The sequence below is a fragment of the Oncorhynchus clarkii genome, unplaced genomic scaffold (genome assembly GCF_045791955.1).
Source record: "Oncorhynchus clarkii lewisi isolate Uvic-CL-2024 unplaced genomic scaffold, UVic_Ocla_1.0 unplaced_contig_1139_pilon_pilon, whole genome shotgun sequence".
NCBI lineage: Eukaryota > Metazoa > Chordata > Actinopteri > Salmoniformes > Salmonidae > Oncorhynchus > Oncorhynchus clarkii.
Window position 1 is genome coordinate 82241 of NW_027260903.1, and position 25030 is coordinate 107270.

A 25030-nucleotide genomic window follows, 5' to 3' on the forward strand; every position below is an offset into this window, starting at 1 on the left:
AACTGGTCTGTCTTTTTTTATTTTTCAAAGAGGAGAGAAAAGGGCAAGCAAGTTATTTATAATGTTCGTTGAGTGTCAGATTGGAGTATAGCGGAAAGTACAACCGACAACGTGATTACAGAATGACATTTGGCCATGCAGCAAGCCCCGCTCTCAGTTCTTATATGCTGTGAAACCTTACCGAACTTATAGTTTTTCCTCTTTGCATGTCTCTCTCTCCACACACACACACACACACACACACACACACACACACACACACACGTCATTGCCCACATGGGGCATTTGCAGATTTGCAGGTAAAGAAAAAAAAATACTACTAGCCAACTAGCAATTCTATAAAGTTGGCTTTAGCTAGCCCAGATGGGTTCCCAATCTCCCAACCTCCAAGAAGCTAGATGCTTTTAGCAACAGTAGTATTTACATACTAGCCTTGTTAGGAATTAGCTTGCAAAGCCAGAAGTTCAATTTCAATTTACTATGTAGATTGTCTGTAGGGTTGGTCCTAATGCAGTGGGGAAATTGAGATTTAAAAAAAACTGAACATAAATTAAACAGACTTTTCAAATGTCTGTCTGTTGTATACCCACTTCCTCTCCGCTTACCTTACGTCATAATTAAAGTTCTGCAGGTGCGCCATACCTGCAACAAAAAAAAGTCAGAACTTGTGGGGGGACTTTTATTTTGAAATGAGGAAATCCGAAAGGAACTGACTTCGCTGAGGAACTGCATGGGTCTACAACAGACCCACGTTTGGAAAGTCTGTTTAATTATAAGTTCCACTGATGCAATCTCTATTGCACTCCACACTGCCCTTTCCCACCTGGACAAAAGGAGCACCTATGTGAGAATGCTATTCATTGACTACAGCTCAGCGTTCAACACCATAGTGCCCTCAAAGCTCATCAATAAGCTAAGAACTCTGGGACTAAACACCTCCCTTTGCAACTGGATCCTGGACTTCCTGACGGGCCGCCCCCAGATGGTAAGGGTAGGTAACAACACATCCGCCACACTGATCCTCAACACGGGGGCCCCTCAGGGCTGCGTGCTCAGTCCCCTCCTGTACTCCCTGTTCACTCATTACTGCATGGCCAAGCACGACTCCAACACCATCATTAAGTTTGTCGGTGACACAACAGTGGCCTGATCACCGACAACGACGAGACAGCCTATAGGGAGGAGGTCAAAGACCTGACCATGTGGTGCCAGGACAACAACCTCTCCCTCAACGTGATCAAGACAAAGGAGATGATTGTGGACTACAGGAAAAAGATGACCGAGCACACCCCCATTCTCATTGACAGGGCTGCAGTGGAGCAGGTTGAGAGCTTCAAGTTCTTTGGTGTCCACATCACCAACAAACTAACATGGTCCAAGCACACCAAGACAGTCATGAAGAGGACACGACAAAACCTAATCCCCCTCAAGAGACTGAAAAGATTTGGCATGGGTCCTCAGATCCTCAAAAGGTTTTACAGCTGCACCATTGAGAGCATCCTTACTGGTTGCATCACTGCCTGGTATGGCAACTGCTCGGCCTCCAACCGCAAGGCACTACAGAGGCTAGTGCGAACGGCCCAGTACATCACTGGGGCCAAGCTTCCTGCCACCCAGAACCTCTATACCAGGCGGTGTCAGAGGAAGGCCCTACAAATTGTCAAGACTCCAACCATCCTAGTTATAGACGGTTTACTCTGCTACCACATGGCAAGTTGTATTGAAGCGCCAAGTCTAGGTCCAAGAAGCTTAGAGGTTAGAAGCTTCTTAACAGCTTCTAGCCCCAAGCCATAAGACTCCTGAACATCTAATCAAATGTCTACCAAGACTATTTGCATTGCCTCAACTCCCCATCCTCTTTCACACGGCTGCTACTCTCTGTTGTCATCTATGCATATTTACTTTAATCCTACATGTACATATTACTTCAACTAACTGGTGGCCCCGCATGTTGACTCTGTACCGGTACCCCCCCTGTATATAGTCTCGCTATTGTTGTTTTACTGCTGCTCTTTAATTACTTGTTACTTTAATTTCTTATTCTTATCTGTATTTTTTTTAACTGCATTGTTGGTTAGGGGCTCGTAAGTAAACATTTCACTGTAAGGTCTACTACACCTGTTGTATTCGGTGAATGTGAACAATAAAATTAGATTTGATTAGATGTTTTTTCTCTCTCAAATCTCCCCTGCATAAAGACCAAGCCTACAGACAATCAACAAAATAAGTTGAAATGTAATTTTATTAAACTTTTGGCTTCTGGCAGATTTTTCAGTTTTTTTGCAAGCTAATTCCAAGCACTGCAATTGTGTAAATGCTAGCGTTGCTAAAGGCAGCAACCAAGAAGACATTTCGGGATATCAATCAAGTTAGAGTAGGCAAGGTTGGTTTAGAAAATCAAGTAATAGCTAAATGTATGGAATAAGACTCAAATTCCTTGAACTCTTTTACCTAGATTTGATCAGAGATGCAGAGAAGAATATTTAGTTTCTTTAAAAAAACAACCACCAGTCAGGAGGAGACAGACAGCTTAGATATGCAGAACATTTGAGGTATTCGTTTACACAGAATTAAGTATGATTATGGCTGTAGATTGCAGGAAAAAGCTGTTTGAGGTGCCCTCCAGCCATCTTCACGTACTTTGTGCCCCCTCAGATTATTGCGGTGCATGATGCACCTACACACACACACACACACACACACACACACACACACACACACACACACACACACACACACACACACACACACACACACACACACACACACACACACACACACACACACACACACACACAACCCTTTAGTAATCCGTAACGATAAATACATTACAGTGAACCACACTGCTTGTTAACAATATAATAATTGGAATAAGATCTATTTCATCTATTGGTTTAGGTTATTAGCTTCATAGAGATCTCTCTTCTCTGTGATTAGACTTCAAATTGAGTGTCACCACAATGTAAACATATTGTTATGATAGCTATCTAACACAGCTCACACAGAGTTGTCAGTCTCTGAGCCACACCAAATATGGCCGCTGCTTCCATCCCTTTTTTCAGCCACGGGTTTCCGCTCTATTGACCAACCACCACGTGCGCTGTGGAAATCCTCCGCTCTTTCCGGGGGTGGAAGTTCACGAATTAAACGCACAAGTGGCGGGAGTTGTTGTCAAGTAAGATCTGATCGAAGTCACCACATTGAACAAAGGTAGCTACAACATTTTATTGCCAAGTAGCGAGAGCTAGCTAATAATGTCACATGTGTCCGATTGCCAAATACATGCGGATAATAATTAATTGGTATACCCATTTGTTTCTTTGTAACTAGCTATTTACAACTGAAACAGGGCTAGCTAGTTAGCTATAGCTAACTTGCAGGCGTGTTGTTGTTCAACGACGTTGAGAAGTTCACATTGAGGCAAATAAACACCTCAACTGCGGCTTGTAACTATTAATATTGATAGCTACTTACTAACGATGCCTGCTCCTCTTCCAAATGTGACCAGTAGTTACCAGTGTCTCAACTTCATCAGCGGATAGCTAGCTATGAGGTTGGAAAGTGATATTTGGATTCGGTTATTGTAGCTAGTTAAGGTTAGCTGTTAAAGGCACAGTCCTTCATTCGTGTTTCAGCCAAACGACAGCCCTGCCACTTGGTTCCTATAGTTAGTGGTGTAAAATACTTTAAGTAAACTACTTAAAGTCGTTTTTTTTGGTTAGTTACTATTTATATTTGACAACTTTTACTTTTACTCCACTACATTCCTTAAAAAGTGTGCTTTCTACTCCATACATTTTCCCTGACACCCAAAAGTACTCGTTACATTTAGAATGTTTAGCAGGACGGGAAAATGGTCAAATTCACGCACTTATCAAGCAAACATCCCTGGTCATCCCTACTGCCTCTGATCTGGCGGACTCGCAAAACACATGCTTTATTTGTAAATAATGTCGGAGTGTTGAACTGTGCACTTGGCTATCCGTAAATTAAAAATACAAAAACACCGTGTCGTCTGGTTTTATTAATATTAGACATTTTAAATGATTTTTACTTTTGATACCTAAGTACATTTTATCAATTACATTTGCTTTTGATACTTAAGTATATTTAAACCAAATACTGACTTTTCCTCAGGTACTATTTTACTGGGTGACTCACTTTTATTTGAGTCATTTTCTTTTAAGGTATCTTTACTTTTACTCAAGTATGAAAATGTTGTACTTTCTCCACCACTGTAGTTAGTTCACAGGAATAGCCAGGGCTGGATACATGTAGATAACTTTGTAAAAATGAGGGAGCTACTGTAGCTAGCTAGGTAATACTCAACTTCATAGATGTAGCTATGAACCTAAAGTCCCAGTCTACATGAGATCAGAGTGATAGCTAGTTTAACACATACTTTGAAGCTATAGCTACATTGTTTAAAAGACATTGTAACAACCTTATATTTTGGATTATGGTGGGGTAAGACCGTTCTACTAAACTCATGAGGCATTTCAAGAATCATTGGGCATTGAAATGAAGTGGCCTAAATATTGAATTCTATGAGGGTAGCTGGCTAGCAAGCTAACACAACAACCTTCACTGTCCACCTGACCGATGCCCAGGCAGCCACTGCGCAAGAAAGCTCACCATAGCTTCATCAGCGACAGTTGAAGTCGGAAGTTTACATACTTAGGTTGGAGTCATTAAAACTTGTTTTTCAACCACAAATTTCTTGTTAGCAAACTATAGTTTAGGCATGTTAGTTAGGACATCTACTTTGTGCATGACACAAGTAATTTTTTCCAACAATTTATACATACAGAGTATTTCACTAATAATTCACTGTATCACAAATCCAGTGGGTCAGGAGTTTACATACACTAAGATGACTGTGCCTTTAAACGGCTTGGAAAATTCCAGAAAAATGTGGTCCTGGCTTTAGAAGCTTCTGATAGGCTAATTTGCATCATTTAAGTCAATTTGAGGTTTAACTGTGGATGTATTTCAAGGCCAACCTTCAAACTCAGTGCCCCTTTGCTTGACATCATGGGAAAATCAAAAGTAATCCGCCAAGACCACAATTTCACATTCTTAAAATGAAGTGGAGATCCTAACTGACCTAAAACAGGGAATTTTTACGAGGATTATATGTCATGAATTGTGAAAAACTGAGTTTAAATGTATTTGGCTAAGGTGTATGTAAACTTCCGACTTCAACTGTATAATCAATGTGACCAGATGACAGTTAATTCTATCAATCAGAATTAAATAGGCCTGGCTATATAATACACATGCTATTTAACTAACGTTTTTATCCAAAGTGACCTACGGTTTTGGGTCAATTTTTTTTTATTGATTGCTGTAGCGGTAATCAAACCCACGACCTGATGGTGCCAGCGCCATGCTCTACCAGCTGAACAAGTTGTAGCCTATTTGGTTGAATAGAATACACTGGAATTACTTTAATTTTCCAGAAGGAACTTAAGTTGTTGCAAATCAGATAAGATAAATATATAGTTTTAAATATATAAACAACATTCACACGTGACAGATACAAATGCTTACAAGGTGTGTAAAGTACTAATCGTTGGTTCATTGATGTCTCCTGTAGATGGATGCTAAAAGGCGGAATAGCGGTCCGCCGAGGGGCGGGGCGTCCCAGGCCAAGCGTGGTAAAACTGGCGGGGATTGGGAAGACAGCCCGTCGATCTTCGAGGAGGAACTCGCCCTGTTCGAAGAAGCCGATATGGAGGCGGAGGAGAGGGAAGGACAGGCGGGGCATGACGTCATCCCTGTTGGTGAGAGGATGAGAGGAGAGCGCATGGTGATGTGCATTGCGCAGGCTTTAGTCTTACCAGGGATTCCTATTGTCTGGAATGACTAGAATGTTTAGGATTTCTGCCATTTAACCAGCCTGAAATCCAGAACCTGTTTAAAACGTCATTCCACTCCATGTAGGCCAACTACATGTTTAGCATGACAAGGAGTGGAATAACTCAACGCACTGGTACCCAGGCTACCATTTGACGCTGGTGGTGGAGAGTTTAATTCATTTTTCACCAACCTGCCTCTTTAACATCACACTGACTGACCAATCTCCTGTCTTCTGCATGTGACCCTTGACCCGGTTGCAGGTGAGCTGTTCTCTACTGACCTCAACCCCCGATGGCGTCGGCCACAGGCCGCCCCTCTTAACCCGGACTCTGACACCCTGGTCTTCCAACAGATTGACCTCGACTACTATTTAGGTAAGCTATGTCACTGAAATGTTTAGGGTTTCTGCCCTTCGACTAGCCTGGAATCCAGAACCTGTTTGAAACCATCATTCCACTACATGTTGGCCTACATGGAGTGGAATGTTGCAATTAAGCTCAGGGATGAGGCTGGAGAAATGTAACCACTGTCAAGATCATAGATGGATATATGAAGGCAATGCCTGACAGTCCATGGGACCAACAGGTTAGTTTTAGTTGGAGCATATTTAGGCTGCCATGGACTTTTAAAGGCCATTTTTCTGTCACGTTTACCTAAACTGTTTGTGATGGTCTGTTCAACAGGGGCTGCTGTGGCTGGCATGCCAGGTCAGTCTCAGGGGAATGTACCAATAATCCGCATGTTTGGGGTGACTGACAGCGGGAACAGTGTGTGCTGCCACGTGCACGGCTTTGCCCCCTATTTCTACATCCCTGCCCCCAATGGTGAGTTTTCTCTGAAAATGAGCAATATAGTGATACGCAACATTACTCTACATATCAGACCTATTAGTGTGAGCTAAGCATGGCATGACCGTGTGGGATACGTGTTTTCTAGGCATCACAGTAGTAATGTCGTGGTCACTTTAAGAAGCAGAAGACTACATTATTATTTAGGACTAAATCTGAGGGCCAACCACAAATTACATGAAAATAATGACTTTAATTTTGTCAATATCAAATTCATCCACCCCTTTTTCTCTCTCACTTTCCCCCTCCCTTCCTCTCTCTGTCTCAGGGTTCACCAGTGATCACTTGAGTGAGTTCAAAAGGGAGCTTAACTCTGCTGTGCTGAAGGACATGCGCTACAACAAGGACAACATGTCGGTCACTGTGCTGGCGGTGGACATCACACACAAAGAAAGTATGTATAGTGTCCCTGTCTGGTCTAGTGGTGGCACTGCAATAGGCTAGTAGTGGGACTGCTGACTCCTGGATACACTCAGGGTGCATTCCACTAGTCATTTGAGGAAAAGGAAAGTTCAGAATGGTAACATGGACATGTTTTGGACAGGTAGCAAAGAAAAGAGCGTTTGAATTGGTTGAATGAACGAAGTAAAGACGCTCTATCAGTCCTTACCTCCTTTTACCCAGGATGCAGAGGAGTATCCTGTGTGTTAACAGTTGAACTGTTGTTTTTGGTTGTGTGTGTGTGTGGTAGCTTGTAGTGCTGTGGTGTTGACTAGGCTGACAAGGTAGTTGATAACTTCCTCCCCATCTCTCCTCCAGGTATGTATGGTTACCATGGGAAACGGATTGCGGACTTCCTGCGCATCACCATGGCAATGCCTCGTCTGATTGCCCCGGCGAAGAGGCTCCTGGAGCAGGGATTTAAGTTTGGACCTTTCCCCATTCAGAGCTTCTCTTCCTACGAGGCTAACATCGACTTTGAGATCAGGTGTGTGTGTGTGTGTGTGTGTGTGTGTGTGTGTGTGTGTGTGTGTGTGTGTGTGTGTGTGTGTGTGTGTGTGTGTGTGAGAAGTAAAAAAAGAAGCAGTCCTGGTTTTCCCTTGACATTTTAACCCAGTTCATTCCCTAAACTGCCGGGTCTCTCTTACCCCCCCCCCCCCCCCCCCCCCCGTACTGCCTCAACGAGCTGCAACACCCTGACAGTCTCATAAATACAGTTCATATATGCTTTTGAAAAAATGATCACTTGGTTGTGTTTATGACGGTCATGAGTAACATTAGAATACAGAATGTATTTCATTTCAAAGAACACATTATCATTGTCATTAGTTTATGTTACTGTAGGTCATCTGTTGCAGCGTGGTCACGTGTGGAGGGCATGAAACATTTTATTTTGAAATAGTGTTCATCTTTTCATTTTGAGAGGTAATTCACAATGGTAAGTGTGTTGGACACCTCCGAATGTGCTCTTTCTGAGACTGTATAGAAATCAACACGTGTTACCTGTGTGTGACTCCAGGAGGATTTGAAAAAGTCGCTTTTTGGCGCTCAGTGAAACAAAATGGCGCGTTGTCCTGAAATGGCTTCTAACACTAATGAAATAGACTTATTTAGGATGAGTCTAGGAAGTAGTGGAGCAGGACTTTAAAAGGAGATGAACATGTTTTATTGATATGCAGACAAAATGACTTCCTCAGGGCTTCCAGTGTTAAACTATATAAACCAATTATTTAGACCTTTTTGGGAGAAATGTATTTTCAACCAAATTCACACAGTAAGCAGTTGTTTTTCATGAGAATGAACAAATTCATTTGTACAGATGTTGTTAAATGAGGTCTGCTGTGTCCCTTGGTGCTATAGGTTTATGTTGTTAAATGAGGTCCGCTGTGTCCCGTGGTGCTATAGGTTTATGTTGTTAAATGAGGTCCGCTGTGTCCCGTGGTGCTAGGTTTATGTTGTTAAATGAGGTCCGCTGTGTCCCGTGGTGCTATAGGTTTATGTTGTTAAATGAGGTCCGCTGTGTCCCGTGGTGCTATAGGTTTATGTTGTTAAATGAGGTCTGCTGTGTCCCGTGGTGCTATAGGTTTATGTTGTTAAATGAGGTCCGCTGTGTCCCGTGGTGCTATAGGTTTATGTTGTTAAATGAGGTCCGCTGTGTCCCGTGGTGCTATAGGTTTATGTTGTTAAATGAGGTCCGCTGTGTCCCGTGGTGCTATAGGTTTATGTTGTTAAATGAGGTCTGCTGTGTCCTGTGGTGCTAGGTTTATGTTGTTAAATGAGGTCCGCTGTGTCCCGTGGTGCTATAGGTTTATGGTGGACAGCGATGTGGTGGGTTGCTGCTGGATTGAGCTGCCCAAGGGGAAGTACCGGGTGAGGGAGGAGAGGATGTTGGGGGAGACGGACGCTCACCACCCAGGCAAGGTAAGAGAATGGAGACCTCTGGGCCTTTACACACCCAGGGGGTGTTCCAGATTTACAATACCTCCCTCCTCTCTCCTAGGTGTCTCTGTGTCAGTATGAGGTTGATGTGGGATGGACCCAGCTGATCAGTCACCCAGCAGAGGGAGAGTATCAGAGGATCGCCCCTCTCAGGGTTCTCAGCTTTGACATTGAGTGTGCTGGAAGAAAAGGTTTGTGCTCTGTACTGCTTTGCACTATATTATACTGTATTGTACTGATTGGGTGTCTGTGGACTGGAGAGACTGTGTTTACTGGCTTGTCCTCTGGCTCCTGTCAGCAGAGCCATGTATTCAGAGAGTTGGGACATTGAGGTTTCTGCATTATGATGCATTTACGTGACACTAGAACATTCTATGACAGCCATGTTATATCTTCATTTACATGACACTACAACATTCTATGACAGCCATGTTAACTCTTCATTTACATGACACTACAACATTCTATGACAGCCATGTTAACTCTTCATTTACATGACACTACAACATTCTATGACAGCCATGTTAACTCTTCATTTACGTGACACTACAACATTCTATGACAGCCATGTTAACTCTTCATTTACGTGACACTACAACATTCTATGACAGCCATGTTAACTCTTCATTTACATGACACTACAACATTCTATGACAGCCATGTTAACTCTGCATTTACATGACACTACAACATTCTATGACAGCCATGTTAACTCTTCATTTACATGACACTACTACATTCTATGACAGCCATGTTAACTCTTCATTTACATGACACTACAACATTATATGACAGCCATGTTAACTATTCATTTACATGACACTACAACATTCTATGACAGCCGTGTTAACTCTTCATTTACATGACACTACAACATTCTATGACAGCCATGTTAACTCTTCATTTACATGACACTACAACATTCTATGACAGCCATGTTAACTCTTCATTTACATGACACTACAACATTATATGACAGCCATGTTAACTCTTCATTTACATGACACTACAACATTATATGACAGCCATGTTAGCTCCCCGTTAACATGACATGAGGAGAATTGACACTGTTCTATGTAACTGAATGTCTAGGATCAGAACAGTATTCACTATTCTAAAGGTTGGCCCAACTCTCTTGTCTTCTTCTAGGGATTTTTCCCGAGGCAGAGAAAGACCCAGTGATCCAGATAGCCTCCATGGTGCAGCGACAGGGAGAGAAGGAACCTTTCATCCGCACCGTCTTCACCCTCCAGTCCTGCTCCAGCATCGTGGGCTCCCAGGTCCTGTGCTTCACTAAAGAGAGCCAGTTACTACAGGTAACATATACACACACACAAACACGCTTGTGGGGAGTTGAGCTTGGCTGCTTTAAGACCAACAGCAGTGGAGGTTCCCCCCTGATTGGCTCTTTGTATTCCCCCTGCAGAGCTGGGCTGAGTTTGTGAGGACAGTGGATGCAGACATCATCACTGGGTACAACATCCAGAACTTTGACCTTCCCTACCTGCTGAACAGAGCAGCTACCCTGAAGGTCAGTACAGACAGACTGGCCATGGTTCTTTGGAAACTTCTAGAATCAGAACGTCCAGATTCTAAGTCTAACCTGCCAGATCAATGTCTGTTGATGCAGTATTTGTTGTATATTGCCTTGTTGTATGTGGACCTGTCAGTCTAACTACTGGAGCTGTACCTGCCTGTCAGTCTAACTACTGGAGCTGTACCTGCCTGTCAGTCTAACTACTGGAGCTGTACCTGCCTGTCAGTCTAACTACTGGAGCTGTACCTGCCTGTCAGTCTAACTACTGGAGCTGTACCTGCCTGTCAGTCTAACTACTGGAGCTGTACCTGCCTGTCAGTCTGACTACTGGAGCTGTACCTGCCTGTCAGTCTAACTACTGGAGCTGTACCTGCCTGTCAGTCTGACTACTGGAGCTGTACCTGCCTGTCAGTCTAACTACTGGAGCTGTACCTGCCTGTCAGTCTAACTACTGGAGCTGTACCTGCCTGTCAGTCTGACTACTGGAGCTGTACCTGCCTGTCAGTCTAACTACTGGAGCTGTACCTGCCTGTCAGTCTAACTACTGGAGCTGTACCTGCCTGTCAGTCTAACTACTGGAGCTGTACCTGCCTGTCAGTCTGACTACTGGAGCTGTACCTGCCTGTCAGTCTAACTACTGGAGCTGTACCTGCCTGTCAGTCTAACTACTGGAGCTGTACCTGCCTGTCAGTCTAACTACTGGATCTGTACCTGCCTGTCAGTCTGACTACTGGAGCTGTACCTGCCTGTCAGTCTAACTACTGGAGCTGTACCTGCCTGTCAGTCTAACTACTGGAGCTGTACCTGCCTGTCAGTCTAACTACTGGAGCTGTACCTGCCTGTCAGTCTAACTACTGGAGCTGTACCTGGCTGTCAGTCTGACTACTGGAGCTGTACCTGCCTGTCAGTCTAACTACTGGAGCTGTACCTGCCTGTCAGTCTAACTACTGGAGCTGTACCTGCCTGTCAGTCTAACTACTGGAGCTGTACCTGCCTGTCAGTCTAACTACTGGAGCTGTACCTGGCTGTCAGTCTGACTACTGGAGCTGTACCTGCCTGTCAGTCTAACTACTGGAGCTGTACCTGCCTGTCAGTCTAACTACTGGAGCTGTACCTGCCTGTCAGTCTAACTACTGGAGCTGTACCTGCCTGTCAGTCTAACTACTGGAACTGTACCTGCCTGTCAGTCTAACTACTGGAGCTGTACCTGGCTGTCAGTCTAACTACTGGAGCTGTACCTGCCTGTCATAAGATACTAGAAACCACTTATATTTACATATAAAATAATATATATAAAACAGTACATCATATAACATTATTACACCACTACTTATCTACAGTACAACATGTACAGTACAGAATGAATAATACCACCATTCAACAATATTTCAATGTATGTGCATGTCTTCACAGTCCTACTCTATTTATGTCCTGCTATTTAAATCTGATTCTACTGCTGCATCAGGTACCTGACGGGGAATAGAGTTCCATGTAGTCATGGCTCTATGTGGTACTGTGGAATAGAGTTCCATGTAGTCATGGCTCTATGTAGTACTGTGGAATAGAGTTCCATGTAGTCATGGCTCTATGTGGTACTGTGGAATAGAGTTCCATGGAGTCATGGCTCTATGTGGTACTGTGGAATAGAGTTCCATGTAGTCATGGCTCTATGTAGTACTGTGGAATAGAGTTCCATGTAGTCATGGCTCTATGTGGTACTGTGGAATAGAGTTCCATGGAGTCATGGCTCTATGTGGTACTGTGGAATAGAGTTCCATGTAGTCATGGCTCTATGTAGTACTGTGGAATAGAGTTCCATGTAGTCATGGCTCTATGTAGTACTGTGGAATAGAGTTCCATGTAGTCATGGCTCTATGTGGTACTGTGGAATAGAGTTCCATGGAGTCATGGCTCTATGTAGTACTGTGGAATAGAGTTCCATGTAGTCATGGCTCTATGTAGTACTGTGGAATAGAGTTCCATGTAGTCATGACTCTATGTCGTACTGTGGAATAGAGTTCCATGTAGTCATGGCTCTATGTAGTACTGTGGAATAGAGTTCCATGGAGTCATGGCTCTATGTGGTACTGTGGAATAGAGTTCCATGTAGTCATGGCTCTATGTAGTACTGTGGAATAGAGTTCCATGTAGTCATGACTCTATGTCGTACTGTGGAATAGAGTTCCATGTAGTCATGGCTCTATGTAGTACTGTGGAATAGATTTCCATGTAGTCATGGCTCTATGTAGTACTGTGTCACTCCCATAGTCTGTTCTGGACTTGGGGACTGTGAAGAGACCTCTGATGGCATGTCTTGTAGGATATGCATGGGTGTCCAAGCTTTGTTCTAGTATTTTAAACAGACACCTCTGTACATTCAGTTAGTCAACACTTCTTACAAAAACAAGTAGTGATGAAGACAATCTATCTTCCACTTTGAGCCAGGAGAGTTTGACATGCATGTCATTAATGTTAGCTCTGTGTACTTTTAAGGGCCAGCCGTGCTGCCCTGTTCTGAACCAACTGCAATTTTCCCAAGTCCCTCTTTCTGGCACCTGACCACACGACTGAACAGTAGTCAAGGTGCAACAAAACTAGAGCCTGTAGGACCTGCCTTGTTGATAGTGCTGTTAAGAAGGTAGAGCAGTGCTTTTATGGACAGACTTCTCCCCATCTTAACTACTGTTGTATCAATGTGTTTTGACCATGACACTTGCTCATTACCACATTCATTACGAGATGTCATTTAGGTTTAGGGTTTAGTGAATCTCATCGATTTGTCCCAAATACAATGCTTTTAGTTTTTAAATATTTAGGACAAACTTAATTCTTGCCCACCCATTCTTTGTTAATTGTTGCAGTCATTTCAGTTGCTGTAGTAGCTGACGTGTGTAGTGTGGAGTCATTTACTCAGAGCCAGTGGCATGTAGTTAGTAAAGATAGGAAAAGGGTAAGGGGCCTAAACAGCTGCCCTATAAGATACTAGAGATCCCCAAAACAGCTGCCCTGTAAGATACTAGAGATCCCCAAAACAGCTGCCCTATAAGATACTAGAGATCCCCTAAACAGCTGCCCTGTAAGATACTAGAGATCCCCTAAACAGCTGCCCTATAAGATACTAGAGATCCCCTAAACAGCTGCCCTGTAAGATACTAGAGATCCCCTAAACAGCTGCCCTATAAGATACTAGAGATCCCCAAAACAGCTGCCCTATAAGATACTAGAGATCCCCTAAACAGCTGCCCTATAAGATACTAGAGATCCCCTAAACAGCTACCCTATAAGATACTAGAGATCCCCTAAACAGCTGCCCTATAAGATACTAGAGATCCCCAAAACAGCTGCCCTATAAGATACTAGAGATCCCCAAAACAGCTGCCCTATAAGATACTAGAGATCCCCAAAACAGCTGCCCTATAAGATACTAGAGATCCCCAAAACAGCTGCCCTATAAGATACTAGAGATCCCCAAAACAGCTGCCCTATAAGATACTAGAGATCCCCTAAACAGCAATCATTTTGGTCCGACCCAAAAAACAACTCGCACACAAACCTTTGACTCTAAGAAATGCATTTGAATTAGGCCCCAAAGATAATAATTGGATCTTCCTCAAATGAAATTCAGGAAAATGTTGTTTTCATAAACAATGACCTTTAAAAAGGCTGATGGAGTAGCGTGTCTGTCTCTCCTACCTGCCACGTCTGTCCTCTATTAAAGTCATGGAAAGAGACATCTGGAGTGATGTCTGTGTCTCTGTGCTTCTGCCTCTGTGTCCCTGTGCTTCTGCCTCTGTGTCTCTGTGCTTCTGTCTCTGTGCTTCTGCCTCTGTGTCTCTGTGCTTCTGCCTCTGTGTCTCTGTGCTTCTGCCTCTGTGTCTCTGTGCTTCTGTCTCTGTGCTTCTGCCTCTGTGTCTCTGTGCTTCTGCCTCTGTGTCTCTGTGCTTCTGCCTCTGTGTCTCTGTGCTTCTGCCTCTGTGTCTCTGTGCTTCTGCCTCTGTGTCTCTGTGCTTCTGCCTCTGTGTCTCTGTGCTTCTGTCTCTGTGCTTCTGCCTCTGTGTCTCTGTGCTTCTGCCTCTGTGTCTCTTGCTCTTTGGGGTTTTAGGCTGGGTGTCTGTGAAGCACTCTGTGGCTTTATAAAAGTGCGTTCTAAAATGTATTTGATTGATATGTCTGATTCCAGGTCAAGCTGTTCCCCTACCTGGGCAGAGTACTGGGCATCAAGTCAGTCCTGAGAGACTCCAGTTTCCAGAGCAAACAGATGGGCCGCAGAGAGAACAAGATCCTCAACATGGAGGGACGAGTTCAGTTTGACCTGCTCCAGGTAACTGGCCGGCCGCTGACCTCGGACCTTATGTATAGGAACATATAACATACTCTCATCCAGTGTTGGAACCCAGAACCATATGTTGCGTGCTGTCCAGCTACTAGATTATCTAGGTTCTGGGAGTAGAGGTTTTCAACTGTAGACCAGCGGAGCAGACAAGATGGAGTCAATATTGTGAGTGTTCTATCTGACTGACCCTGGACCATAGTTAGACTCATCATGGATGCATGTTTTTGTCTGACTGACCCTGGACCATAGTTAGACTCATCATGGATGCATGTTTTTGTCTGACTGACCCTGGACCATAGTTAGACTCATCATGGATGCATGCTTTTGTCTGACTGACCCTGGACCATAGTTAGAGGACTCATCATGGGTTCATGTTTTGTCTGACTGACCCTGGACCATAGTTAGACTCATCATGGATGCATGTTTTTGTCTGACTGACCCTGGACCATAGTTAGAGGACTCATCATGGGTTCATGTTTTATCTGACTGACCCTGGACCATAGTTAGACTCATCATGGATTCATGTTTTTGCGTGGACATTGCCATTGAGAGCTTCCACCATCTTAAAGCAGTCAACTGGGTGGGGATTCCTATGGACAGACTCCATAATGGAATACATACAAAGATGAGGCCTGTAACTCAATGCCCTGGACCTGTCCATGTGGGTTCTTCAGGTGCTGCTGAGGGACTACAGACTGTTCTGTTGTTCTAAGGGTTCTGTTCTGACAGACTGTTCCGAGTGTTCTGTCTGACTGACTATGGATCTGTCCATGTGGGTCCTTCAGGTGCTGCTGAGGGACTACAGACTGTTCTGTTGTTCTAAGGGTTCTGTTCTGACTACAGACTGTTCTGACTGTTCCAAGTGTTCTGTCTGACTGACTAGATCTGTCCATGTGGGTCCTTCAGGTGCTGCTGAGGGACTACAAACTGCGCTCGTACACACTCAACGCCGTCAGCTTCCACTTCCTGCAAGAACAGAAGGAGGATGTTCAGCATTCTATCATCACAGATCTGCAGGTACATCTCTCTGCTCTCTCTGCTCTCTCTGCTCTCTCTCTCCTCTCTCTCCTCTCTCTCTCCTCTCTCTGCTCTCTCTGCTCTCTCTGCTCTCTCTCTCCTCTCTCTGCTCTCTCTCTCCTCTCTCTGCTCTCTCTCTCCTCTCTCTCCTCTCTCTCTCCTCTCTCTGCTCTCTCTCCTCTCTCTGCTCTCTCTCTCCTCTCTCTGCTCTCTCTCTCCTCTCTCTGCTCTCTCTCTCCTCTCTCTGCTCTCTCTCTCTCCTCTCTCTCCTCTCTCTGCTCTCTCTCTCCTCTCTCTCCTCTCTCTGCTTTCTCTCTCTCCTCTCTCTGCTCTCTGCTCTCCTCTCTCTCTCTCCTCTCTCTGCTCTCCTCTCTCTCTCTCCTCTCTCTGCTCTCCTCTCTCTCTCTCCTCTCTCTGCTCTCTCTCTCCTCTCTCTCTCTGCTCTCTCTCTCCTCTCTCTGCTCACTTTCTGTCAAGTGGAGGCCTATTAGTACCTATTAGGACTTTCCCCCAGATACTGACAGCGTCTCATTCATGTTTCCTCTCTTTCCCTCCCTGTCATCCTTCTATCCCAGAATGGTAATGAGCAGACCCGGAGGCGCCTGGCGGTGTACTGCCTGAAGGATGCCTACCTGCCCCTGCGTCTGCTGCAGAAGCTGATGTGTGTGATCAACTACATGGAGATGGCCAGAGTCACCGGGGTTCCCCTCACCTACCTGCTCTCTAGAGGCCAGCAGATCAAAGTGGTGTCCCAGCTACTGCGGCAGGTGAGACACACACTCTATCTCTCAATACACATTCCTAGAACACACGTTCTCACCTAAATGTTTGGGACCGAGAAAATGATGTAGTCTGTGTGTGTGTTAGGCAATGAAACAGGGGCTGGTCATGCCAGTGGTGAAGCCTGAGGGAGGTGAAGACTACACTGGAGCTACAGTCATTGAGCCAGAGAAAGGGTGAGTAACACTGCTCTGTGTTTTAGGGTGAGTAACACTGCTCTGTGTTTTAGGGTGTGTTCTGGCATGGTTTTTACTTGTGATTTTAGCTTGATAGTTTTGTGTATTAATGTAATCTAATATTGATTTTATTTGTATTTGACAGTTCAACAAATATACACACAGTACATACATGCTGTCAGCGATAACACAGTAAAGTCAATGACTTATTTCCATTGTGGTCCCTTTATGTATTTCACTGTCTATGACTGCTATGTGGGTAAAAACATCAAGTGGAAGTAATCTCTCTCTCTCTGGGTTCTCCAGATACTACAGCGTCCCCATCGCCACCCTGGATTTCTCCTCTCTGTATCCCTCCATCATGATGGCCCACAACCTCTGTTACACCACCCTGCTTCAGAAGGGCTCAGCGGAGAAGCTGGGGTGAGAGAGTCACTGTTGTTGTCCCACTAACCAGGGCTCACCAACCCTGTTCCTGGAGAGATACCCTCCTGTAGGTTTTAACTCCAACTCTGTTCCTGGAGAGATACCCTCCTGTAGGTTTTAACTCCAACTCTGTTCCTGGAGAGATACCCTCCTGTAGGTGTTCACTCCAACCCTGTTCCTGGAGAGATACCCTCCTGTAGGTTTTAACTCCAACCCTGTTTCTGTGAGAGCTACCCTCCTGTAGGTTTTAACTCCAACCCTGTTCCTGGAGAGATACCCTCCTTTAGGTTTTAACTCCAACTCTGTTCCTGGAGAGATACCCTCCTGTAGGTTTTAACTCCAACTCTGTTCCTGGAGAGCTACCCTCCTGTAGGTTTTAACTCCAGCTCTGTTCCTGGAGAGATACCCTCCTTTAGGTTTTAACTCCAACTCTGTTCCTGGAGAGATACCCTCCTGTAGGTTTTTAACTCCAACCCTGTTCCTAGAGAGCTACCCTCCTGTAGGTTTTAACTCCAACCCTGTTCCTAGAGAGCGACCCTCCTGTAGGTTTTCAACTCCAACCCTGTTCCTGAAGAGCTACCCTCCTGTAGGTTTTCATTCCAACCCTGTTCCTGAAGAGCGACCCTCCTGTAGGTTTTCATTCCAACCCTGTTCCTGGAGAGCGACCCTCCTGTAGGTTTTCATTCCAACCCTGTTCCTGGAGAGCTACCCTCCTGTAGGTTTTCATTCCAACCCTAATCTAGCTACGGCAGGGCTCTGCAACAGGTGGCTGTGAAAACGTCAGCCAGTTTTGTATGACTGCATCCTTGATTGGTCGACCTAGGTTGATTTTGTAAGTGACATGGGCGTCTTCTCTCCTTAGTCTGACCCCAGAGGACTTCATCAAGACTCCCACAGGAGACCTGTTTGTTAAGAGCTCGGTGAGGAAGGGACTTCTGCCTGATATCCTGGAGGACCTGCTCTCTGCCAGGAAGAAGTAAGCACTGACCTGGAGTCAGCTGAAACAAGGGTCAATGCACATCTCCTAGGTTTCTCAATCTGATCTAGGATCAGTAACACTGCTATAGAGTATATGAGGGCTGTTTTTGTGCAGACTATTCCTTTTATAATGTTGGGTTTGTTTGCTTCTTTGTGTTTCCTGTCTTGATTGAACTGTTTCTGTGTAACTTAATGTGTAATTGCTTGCTGGGTTTGAGATGCAGGGCTCCCTTGCCAAATAGACTTGTTTCTCTATGGGACTCCCTGCTTAGATAAAGGTTACATCAATATAATGGCCAAAAGATGGCCTGGGGATGACAGGTGGTTCTTGTATATTTCTGACATTTTTAAGTGTGCTCTTAACCCATTTCACTCACACAAAAGTTAATGAAACTCTTGTGCCGTCAAATGACCAAAGCTGAGTTGTGTATGAGCCAATTCATCCTGGACAAAAGTCAGTCCATGCAGACCTTAACAAACAGTGAATGAACAGGGCTTAACAAACAGTGAATGAACAGGGCTTAACAAACAGTGAATGAACCGTGCTTAACAAACAGTGAATAGACAGGGCTTAACAAACAGGGAATGAACAGGGCTTAACAAACAGGGAATGAACCGTGCTTAACAAACAGTGAATAGACAGGGCTTAACAAACAGGGAATGAACAGGGCTTAACAAACAGGGAATGAACCGTGCTTAACAAACAGGGAATGAACCGTGCTTAACAAACAGGGAATGAACAGGGCTTAACAAACAGGGAATGAACCGTGCTTAACAAACAGGGAATGAACCGTGCTTAACAAACAGGGAATGAACCATGCTTAACAAACAGGGAATGAACAGGGCTTAACAAACAGGGAATGAACCGTGCTTAACAAACAGGGAATGAACAGGGCTTAACAAACAGTGAATGAACAATGAAAATGAAAGTTGTTGTGGTGGTTGTTATTTCTGACCCCCTTCCGTCTTCAGGGCCAAAGCGGAGCTGAAAAAGGAAACGGATCCTTTCAAGAAACAGGTCCTTGACGGTCGACAGCTCGCTCTCAAAATCAGCGCCAACTCCGTCTATGGCTTTACAGGGGCTCAGGTGGGCAAGCTGCCCTGCCTTGAGATCTCACAGGTGAGCACCCTGCCCAGTTTCCTCAAGCATAGTGTCTCAAAGTGGAAACTGGGACCAGGATCCCAGGCCAGTGGAGCTGTAGGACTCCAGACAATGTCCTGTTTGTATTTACATACCCAGACAACACCATGTCTTCAGACTTCTTAAGACATAAACATGTCTTGATGTCCTTGGACAAATCTTAAGACGTCTTGGAAATACCAGTGTTCCTAACCTCTCCCTGTGTTTCCAGAGTGTCACCAGTGTTCCTAACCTCTCCCTGTGTTTCCAGAGTGTCACCAGTGTTCCTAACCTCTCCCTGTGTTTCCAGAGTGTCACCAGTGTTCCTAACCTCTCCCTGTGTTTCCAGACTGTCACCAGTGTTCCTAACCTCTCCCTGTGTTTCCAGAGTGTCACCAGTGTTCCTAACCTCTCCCTGTGTTTCCAGAGTGTCACCAGTGTCCCTAACCTCTCCCTGTGTTTCCAGAGTGTCACCAGTGTCCCTAACCTCTCCCTGTGTTTCCAGAGTGTCACCAGTGTTCCTAACCTCTCCCTGTGTTTCCAGAGTGTCACCAGTGTCCCTAACCTCTCCCTGTGTTTCCAGTGTGTCACCAGTGTTCCTAACCTCTCCCTGTGTTTCCAGAGTGTCACCAGTGTTCCTAACCTCTCCCTGTGTTTCCAGTGTCACCAGTGTTCCTAACCTCTCCCTGTGTTTCCAGACTGTCACCAGTGTTCCTAACCTCTCCCTGTGTTTCCAGAGTGTCACCAGTGTTCCTAACCTCTCCCTGTGTTTCCAGACTGTCACCAGTGTTCCTAACCTCTCCCTGTGTTTCCAGAGTGTCACCAGTGTTCCTAACCTCTCCCTGTGTTTCCAGAGTGTCACCAGTGTTCCTAACCTCTCCCTGTGTTTCCAGACTGTCACAAGTGTTCCTAACCTCTCCCTGTGTTTCCAGACTGTCACCAGTGTTCCTAACCTCTCCCTGTGTTTCCAGACTGTCACCAGTGTTCCTAACCTCTCCCTGTGTTTCCAGACTGTCACCAGTGTTCCTAACCTCTCCCTGTGTTTCCAGAGTGTCACCAGTGTTCCTAACCTCTCCCTGTGTTTCCAGACTGTCACCAGTGTTCCTAACCTCTCCCTGTGTTTCCAGACTGTCACCAGTGTCCCTAACCTCTCCCTGTGTTTCCAGACTGTCACCAGTGTTCCTAATCTCTCCCTGTGTTTCCAGAGTGTCACCAGTGTCCCTAACCTCTCCCTGTGTTTCCAGAGTGTCACCAGTGTTCCTAACCTCTCCCTGTGTTTCCAGAGTGTCACCAGTGTTCCTAACCTCTCCCTGTGTTTCCAGAGTGTCACCAGTGCTCCTAACCTCTCCCTGTGTTTCCAGAGTGTCACCAGTGTTCCTAACCTCTCCCTGTGTTTCCAGAGTGTCACCAGTGTTCCTAACCTCTCCCTGTGTTTCCAGAGTGTCACCAGTGTTCCTAACCTCTCCCTGTGTTTCCAGAGTGTCACCAGTGTTCCTAACCTCTCCCTGTGTTTCCAGAGTGTCACCAGTGTTCCTAACCTCTCCCTGTGTTTCCAGAGTGTCACCAGTGTTCCTAACCTCTCCCTGTGTTTCCAGAGTGTCACCAGTGTTCCTAACCTCTCCCTGTGTTTCCAGAGTGTCACCAGTGTTCCTAACCTCTCCCTGTGTTTCCAGAGTGTCACCAGTGTTCCTAACCTCTCCCTGTGTTTCCAGAGTGTCACCAGTGTTCCTAACCTCTCCCTGTGTTTCCAGAGTGTCACCAGTGTTCCTAACCTCTCCCTGTGTTTCCAGAGTGTCACCAGTGTTCCTAACCTCTCCCTGTGTTTCCAGAGTGTCACCAGTGTTCCTAACCTCTCCCTGTGTTTCCAGAGTGTCACCAGTGTTCCTAACCTCTCCCTGTGTTTCCAGAGTGTCACCAGTGTTCCTAACCTCTCCCTGTGTTTCCAGAGTGTCACCAGTGTCCCTAACCTCTCCCTGTGTTTCCAGAGTGTCACCAGTGCTCCTAACCTCTCCCTGTGTTTCCAGACTGTCACCAGTGTCCCTAACCTCTCCCTGTGTTTCCAGAGTGTTACTGGGTTTGGCAGACAGATGATTGAGCAGACCAAACAGCTGGTGGAATCCAAGTACACCATCGCCAACGGTTACCAAGCCGATGCCAAGGTGAGAGGAGAGCGAGGAGGACAGTCGTTACATCATCCTCACCTGTCCTTTCTTCTTCTCCTCTTTTTAGTTGTTCTACTTTCACAACCCTCCTTGATTGTCTGTGTGTGTGTCAGGTCATCTACGGGGACACGGACTCCGTCATGGTCAAACTGGGCGTGGACACTGTGAGCAGGGCCATGGAGGTTGGGAGGGAGGCGGCAGAGTGGGTCTCCTCCCACTTCACCCCTCCCATCAAACTGGAGTTTGAGAAGGTACCCAGTTCACCATTTAAAACACAGTTGGTAATAGCCCTGGGTCATGTTCAGTTGATAGGAAACGTTTTGAAACGGAGTGAAACTATTGTTTGAAAACCCTAACCCCTGTGGGGGAAATTATGAAACCAGAAGGTACTACCACGGAGACCCTATTAAAATACTAAATTATGGGGCCTCCCGGGTGGCGCAGTGGTTAAGGGCGCTGTACTGCAGCGCCAGCTGTGCCATCAGAGTTCCTGGGTTCGCGCCCAGGCTCTGTCGTAACCGGCCGCGACCGGGAGGTCCGTGGGGCGACGCACAATTGGCCTAGCGTCGCCCGGGTTAGGGAGGGCTTGGTCGGTAGGGGTGTCCTTGTCTCATCGCGCACCAGCGACTCCTGTGGCGGGCCAGGCGCAGTGCGCGCTAACCAAGGTTGCCAGGTGCACGGTGTTTCCTCCGGCGCATTGGTGCGGCTGGCTTCCGGGTTGGATGCGTGCTGTGTTAAGAAGCAGTGCGGCTTGGTTGGGTTGTGTACCGAGCCCGTACGGGAGTTGTAGCGATGAGACAAGATAGTAGCTACTACAACAAAATTATGGGGCCTCGATACCACGAAATTGGGGAGAAAAAGGGGTAAAAATTCAAAAAATAAAATAAATTATATTATTTAATTATATGGGTACAACCTGGAGTTGTCCAATTAGGAAAAACGTAATTTTTGATGTTGCATCGACAGTGTTCCCGAATGAACATAACCCAGGTCAAGTGCTAGAGCAAGCTAGCTTGTCTTTTGTCTTTTGTTTAGTCTGGAATAAAGCTATGCTCATCCTCTCTTGGATGGTCAAATAACTAACATCATACTCTCTCCTCTCTCCTCCCTATTGGACTTGACCCGAGGCTACTATGAGCTCCTTCTACGGTCAAATAAAGACTAGTTAAACTCCCTCTTATCGCTCTCTCTCTCCTCCCTTCAGGTGTACTACCCCTACCTGTTGATCAACAAGAAGCGCTACGCAGGCCTCTACTTCTCCTCCAGCGCCGACACTCACGACAAGATGGACTGCAAGGGTATCGAGACGGTCCGCAGGGACAACTGTACCCTGGTGGCCAATCTGATCAACACCTGCCTGCAGACCATTCTGATAGACAGGTAGGTACCATCTAGAACATTCTGATAGACGGGTCCGTGCCACCTGGAACATTCTGATAGACGTACCACCTGGAACATTCTGATAGACGGGTAGGTACCACCTGGAACATTCTGATAGACGGGTAGGTACCATCTAGAACATTCTGATAGACGGGTAGGTACCATCTAGAACACATATGTCAGAGTCAAGGCCCGCGGGCCACATCCGGCCCGCAAGAAGGTTTTTTACGGCCCCTGGGATGATCTTGATTTATTATTAGAACCGGCCCGCAGCAAGCCGGCAGCCCGCAGATCTTTTACACGCACCAATACTACATTTCCCACAATGCAAAGGTGACGCACCGAGCAGTAGGCTGCTTCATTTCAATATTTATTGGCGCAGCAGTCGTCAGCATCACAGTAAAATTAACTTTCAGATACCCATCAAAAATGGCAAAACGGAAGGTGGATACTGAGAACCGGGGGTTTCAAACAAGGTGGGAGTCGGAGTATATGTTCACGAAGGTAGCTGGAAAACCTGTGTGTCTTCTGTGTGGAGAAAGTGTGGCGGTACTGAAAGAGTATAATCTGAGACGACATTATGAAACGAAACACGCGGACAAAAACAAGAATATGGACATGGAACAAAGGCTACAAAAGGCAGAGGAATTAAAACGAGGCCTCAAATCTCGACAGGCTCTGTTCAAAAAAGCCAAATCACAAGGCCAGGCTGCTGTCAAGGCCAGTTTTATTTTGGCAGAAGAGATCGCTAAATCAGCCCGGCCATTTACGGAGGGGGATTTCATCAAAAACTGCATGATTAAAGTTTGTGACGAAGTTTGCCCAGAAAAAAGGCAACTCTTTTTAAATGTGAGTCTGAGCAGAAACACCATTGCCGAGAGAGTAGACCAGTTGTCCATCAATCTAAAAGAGCAGCTTGTGAAAAAGGGAAAAGATTTTATTGCATATTCCTTGGCTGTGGATGAGAGCACCGACATTTCTGACATTGCCCAGTTGTCAATTTTCATCCGCGGAGTGGACTCCAACCTAAGCGTGACAGAGGAGTTTTTGGCTTTACGTCCTATGCATGGCACAACTACGGGGCATGATTTGTATGAAGAGGTGTCAAGATGTGTAAATGAGATGGAGCTGCCTTGGGAAAAACTCGTGGGTTTGACAACCGACGGAGCACCTGCGATGTGTGGACACAGGAGCGGACTGGTGGCGAAGATACGGGAAAAGATGCAAGAGGAAAACGCGACAGGTGAGCTGACAGCTTATCATTGTATCATACACCAGGAAGCGTTGTGCGGTAAAGCCTTGAAAATGGAGCATGTAATGAGCATCATCACGCGCACAGTTAACTTTATCAGAGCCAAAGGTTTGAATCACCGCCAGTTCAAGGCATTTCTGACGGAGTTAGAAACGGAGCATGGTGATTTGCCTTATCACACAGAGGTGCGATGGCTAAGCCAGGGAAAGGTGCTTCAAAGATGTTTCGAGCTTCGTGAGGAGATTTGTCTGTTCTTGGACAGCAAAGGGAAAGACACAACACAACTCCGAGACGAAATGTTTCTGTGTGAAATGGCTTTTCTGTGTGACATTACGAGTCATCTGAATGCAATAAACTTGCAGCTGCAGGGTCGGGATCGTGTCATCTCTGATATGTACAGTACAGTGAAGGCATTTAAAACCAAACTGACTCTGTGGGAGACGCAGATGCGGAAAGAAAATTTGAGCCACTTTCCCAGCTGCCAGACCATGAAAGAGAAGCTCTCTACCAGTGCGTTCCCGAGCACACAGTTGGCTGATAAAATAGGTATGCTTGCCGCTGACTTTCGACGCCGATTTGCTGACTTTGAAGCACAAAAAAGCAGGTTGGAACTGCTCGGTAACCCATTTGCTGTTGACGTGGAAAGCTCACCACCAAACCTCCAAATGGAGTTGATTGACCTCCAATGCAATGATGCACTGAGGGCAAAATATGCGGCAGTGGGTGCTGCGGAGTTCGCCCGTTTCCTCCCCGGCACAATGCCCCAGCTGCGCATCCAGG

General features: G+C 45.7%; 1 protein-coding gene across 1 annotated transcript in view; it reads left to right on the top strand.

Annotated features, from left to right (window-relative positions):
- Positions 1-3130: 3130 nt before the first annotated feature.
- The window catches only part of LOC139402171 (DNA polymerase delta catalytic subunit-like), a 33451-nt gene continuing 11551 nt past the window's right edge, over positions 3131-25030 (top strand). Inside the window, exons 1-20 of the mRNA XM_071146261.1 lie at positions 3131-3210; positions 5600-5786; positions 6123-6236; positions 6546-6686; positions 6979-7104; positions 7470-7638; positions 8957-9071; positions 9151-9280; positions 10239-10405; positions 10516-10620; positions 14807-14947; positions 15866-15976; positions 16552-16743; positions 16844-16932; positions 17239-17355; positions 18221-18334; positions 19309-19456; positions 21520-21615; positions 21732-21869; positions 22823-22998. Of these exons, the coding sequence (XP_071002362.1) occupies positions 5600-5786; positions 6123-6236; positions 6546-6686; positions 6979-7104; positions 7470-7638; positions 8957-9071; positions 9151-9280; positions 10239-10405; positions 10516-10620; positions 14807-14947; positions 15866-15976; positions 16552-16743; positions 16844-16932; positions 17239-17355; positions 18221-18334; positions 19309-19456; positions 21520-21615; positions 21732-21869; positions 22823-22998 (2576 nt within the window). The 5' untranslated portion in view covers positions 3131-3210. The remainder of the gene's footprint in view (positions 3211-5599; positions 5787-6122; positions 6237-6545; positions 6687-6978; positions 7105-7469; positions 7639-8956; positions 9072-9150; positions 9281-10238; positions 10406-10515; positions 10621-14806; positions 14948-15865; positions 15977-16551; positions 16744-16843; positions 16933-17238; positions 17356-18220; positions 18335-19308; positions 19457-21519; positions 21616-21731; positions 21870-22822; positions 22999-25030) is intronic.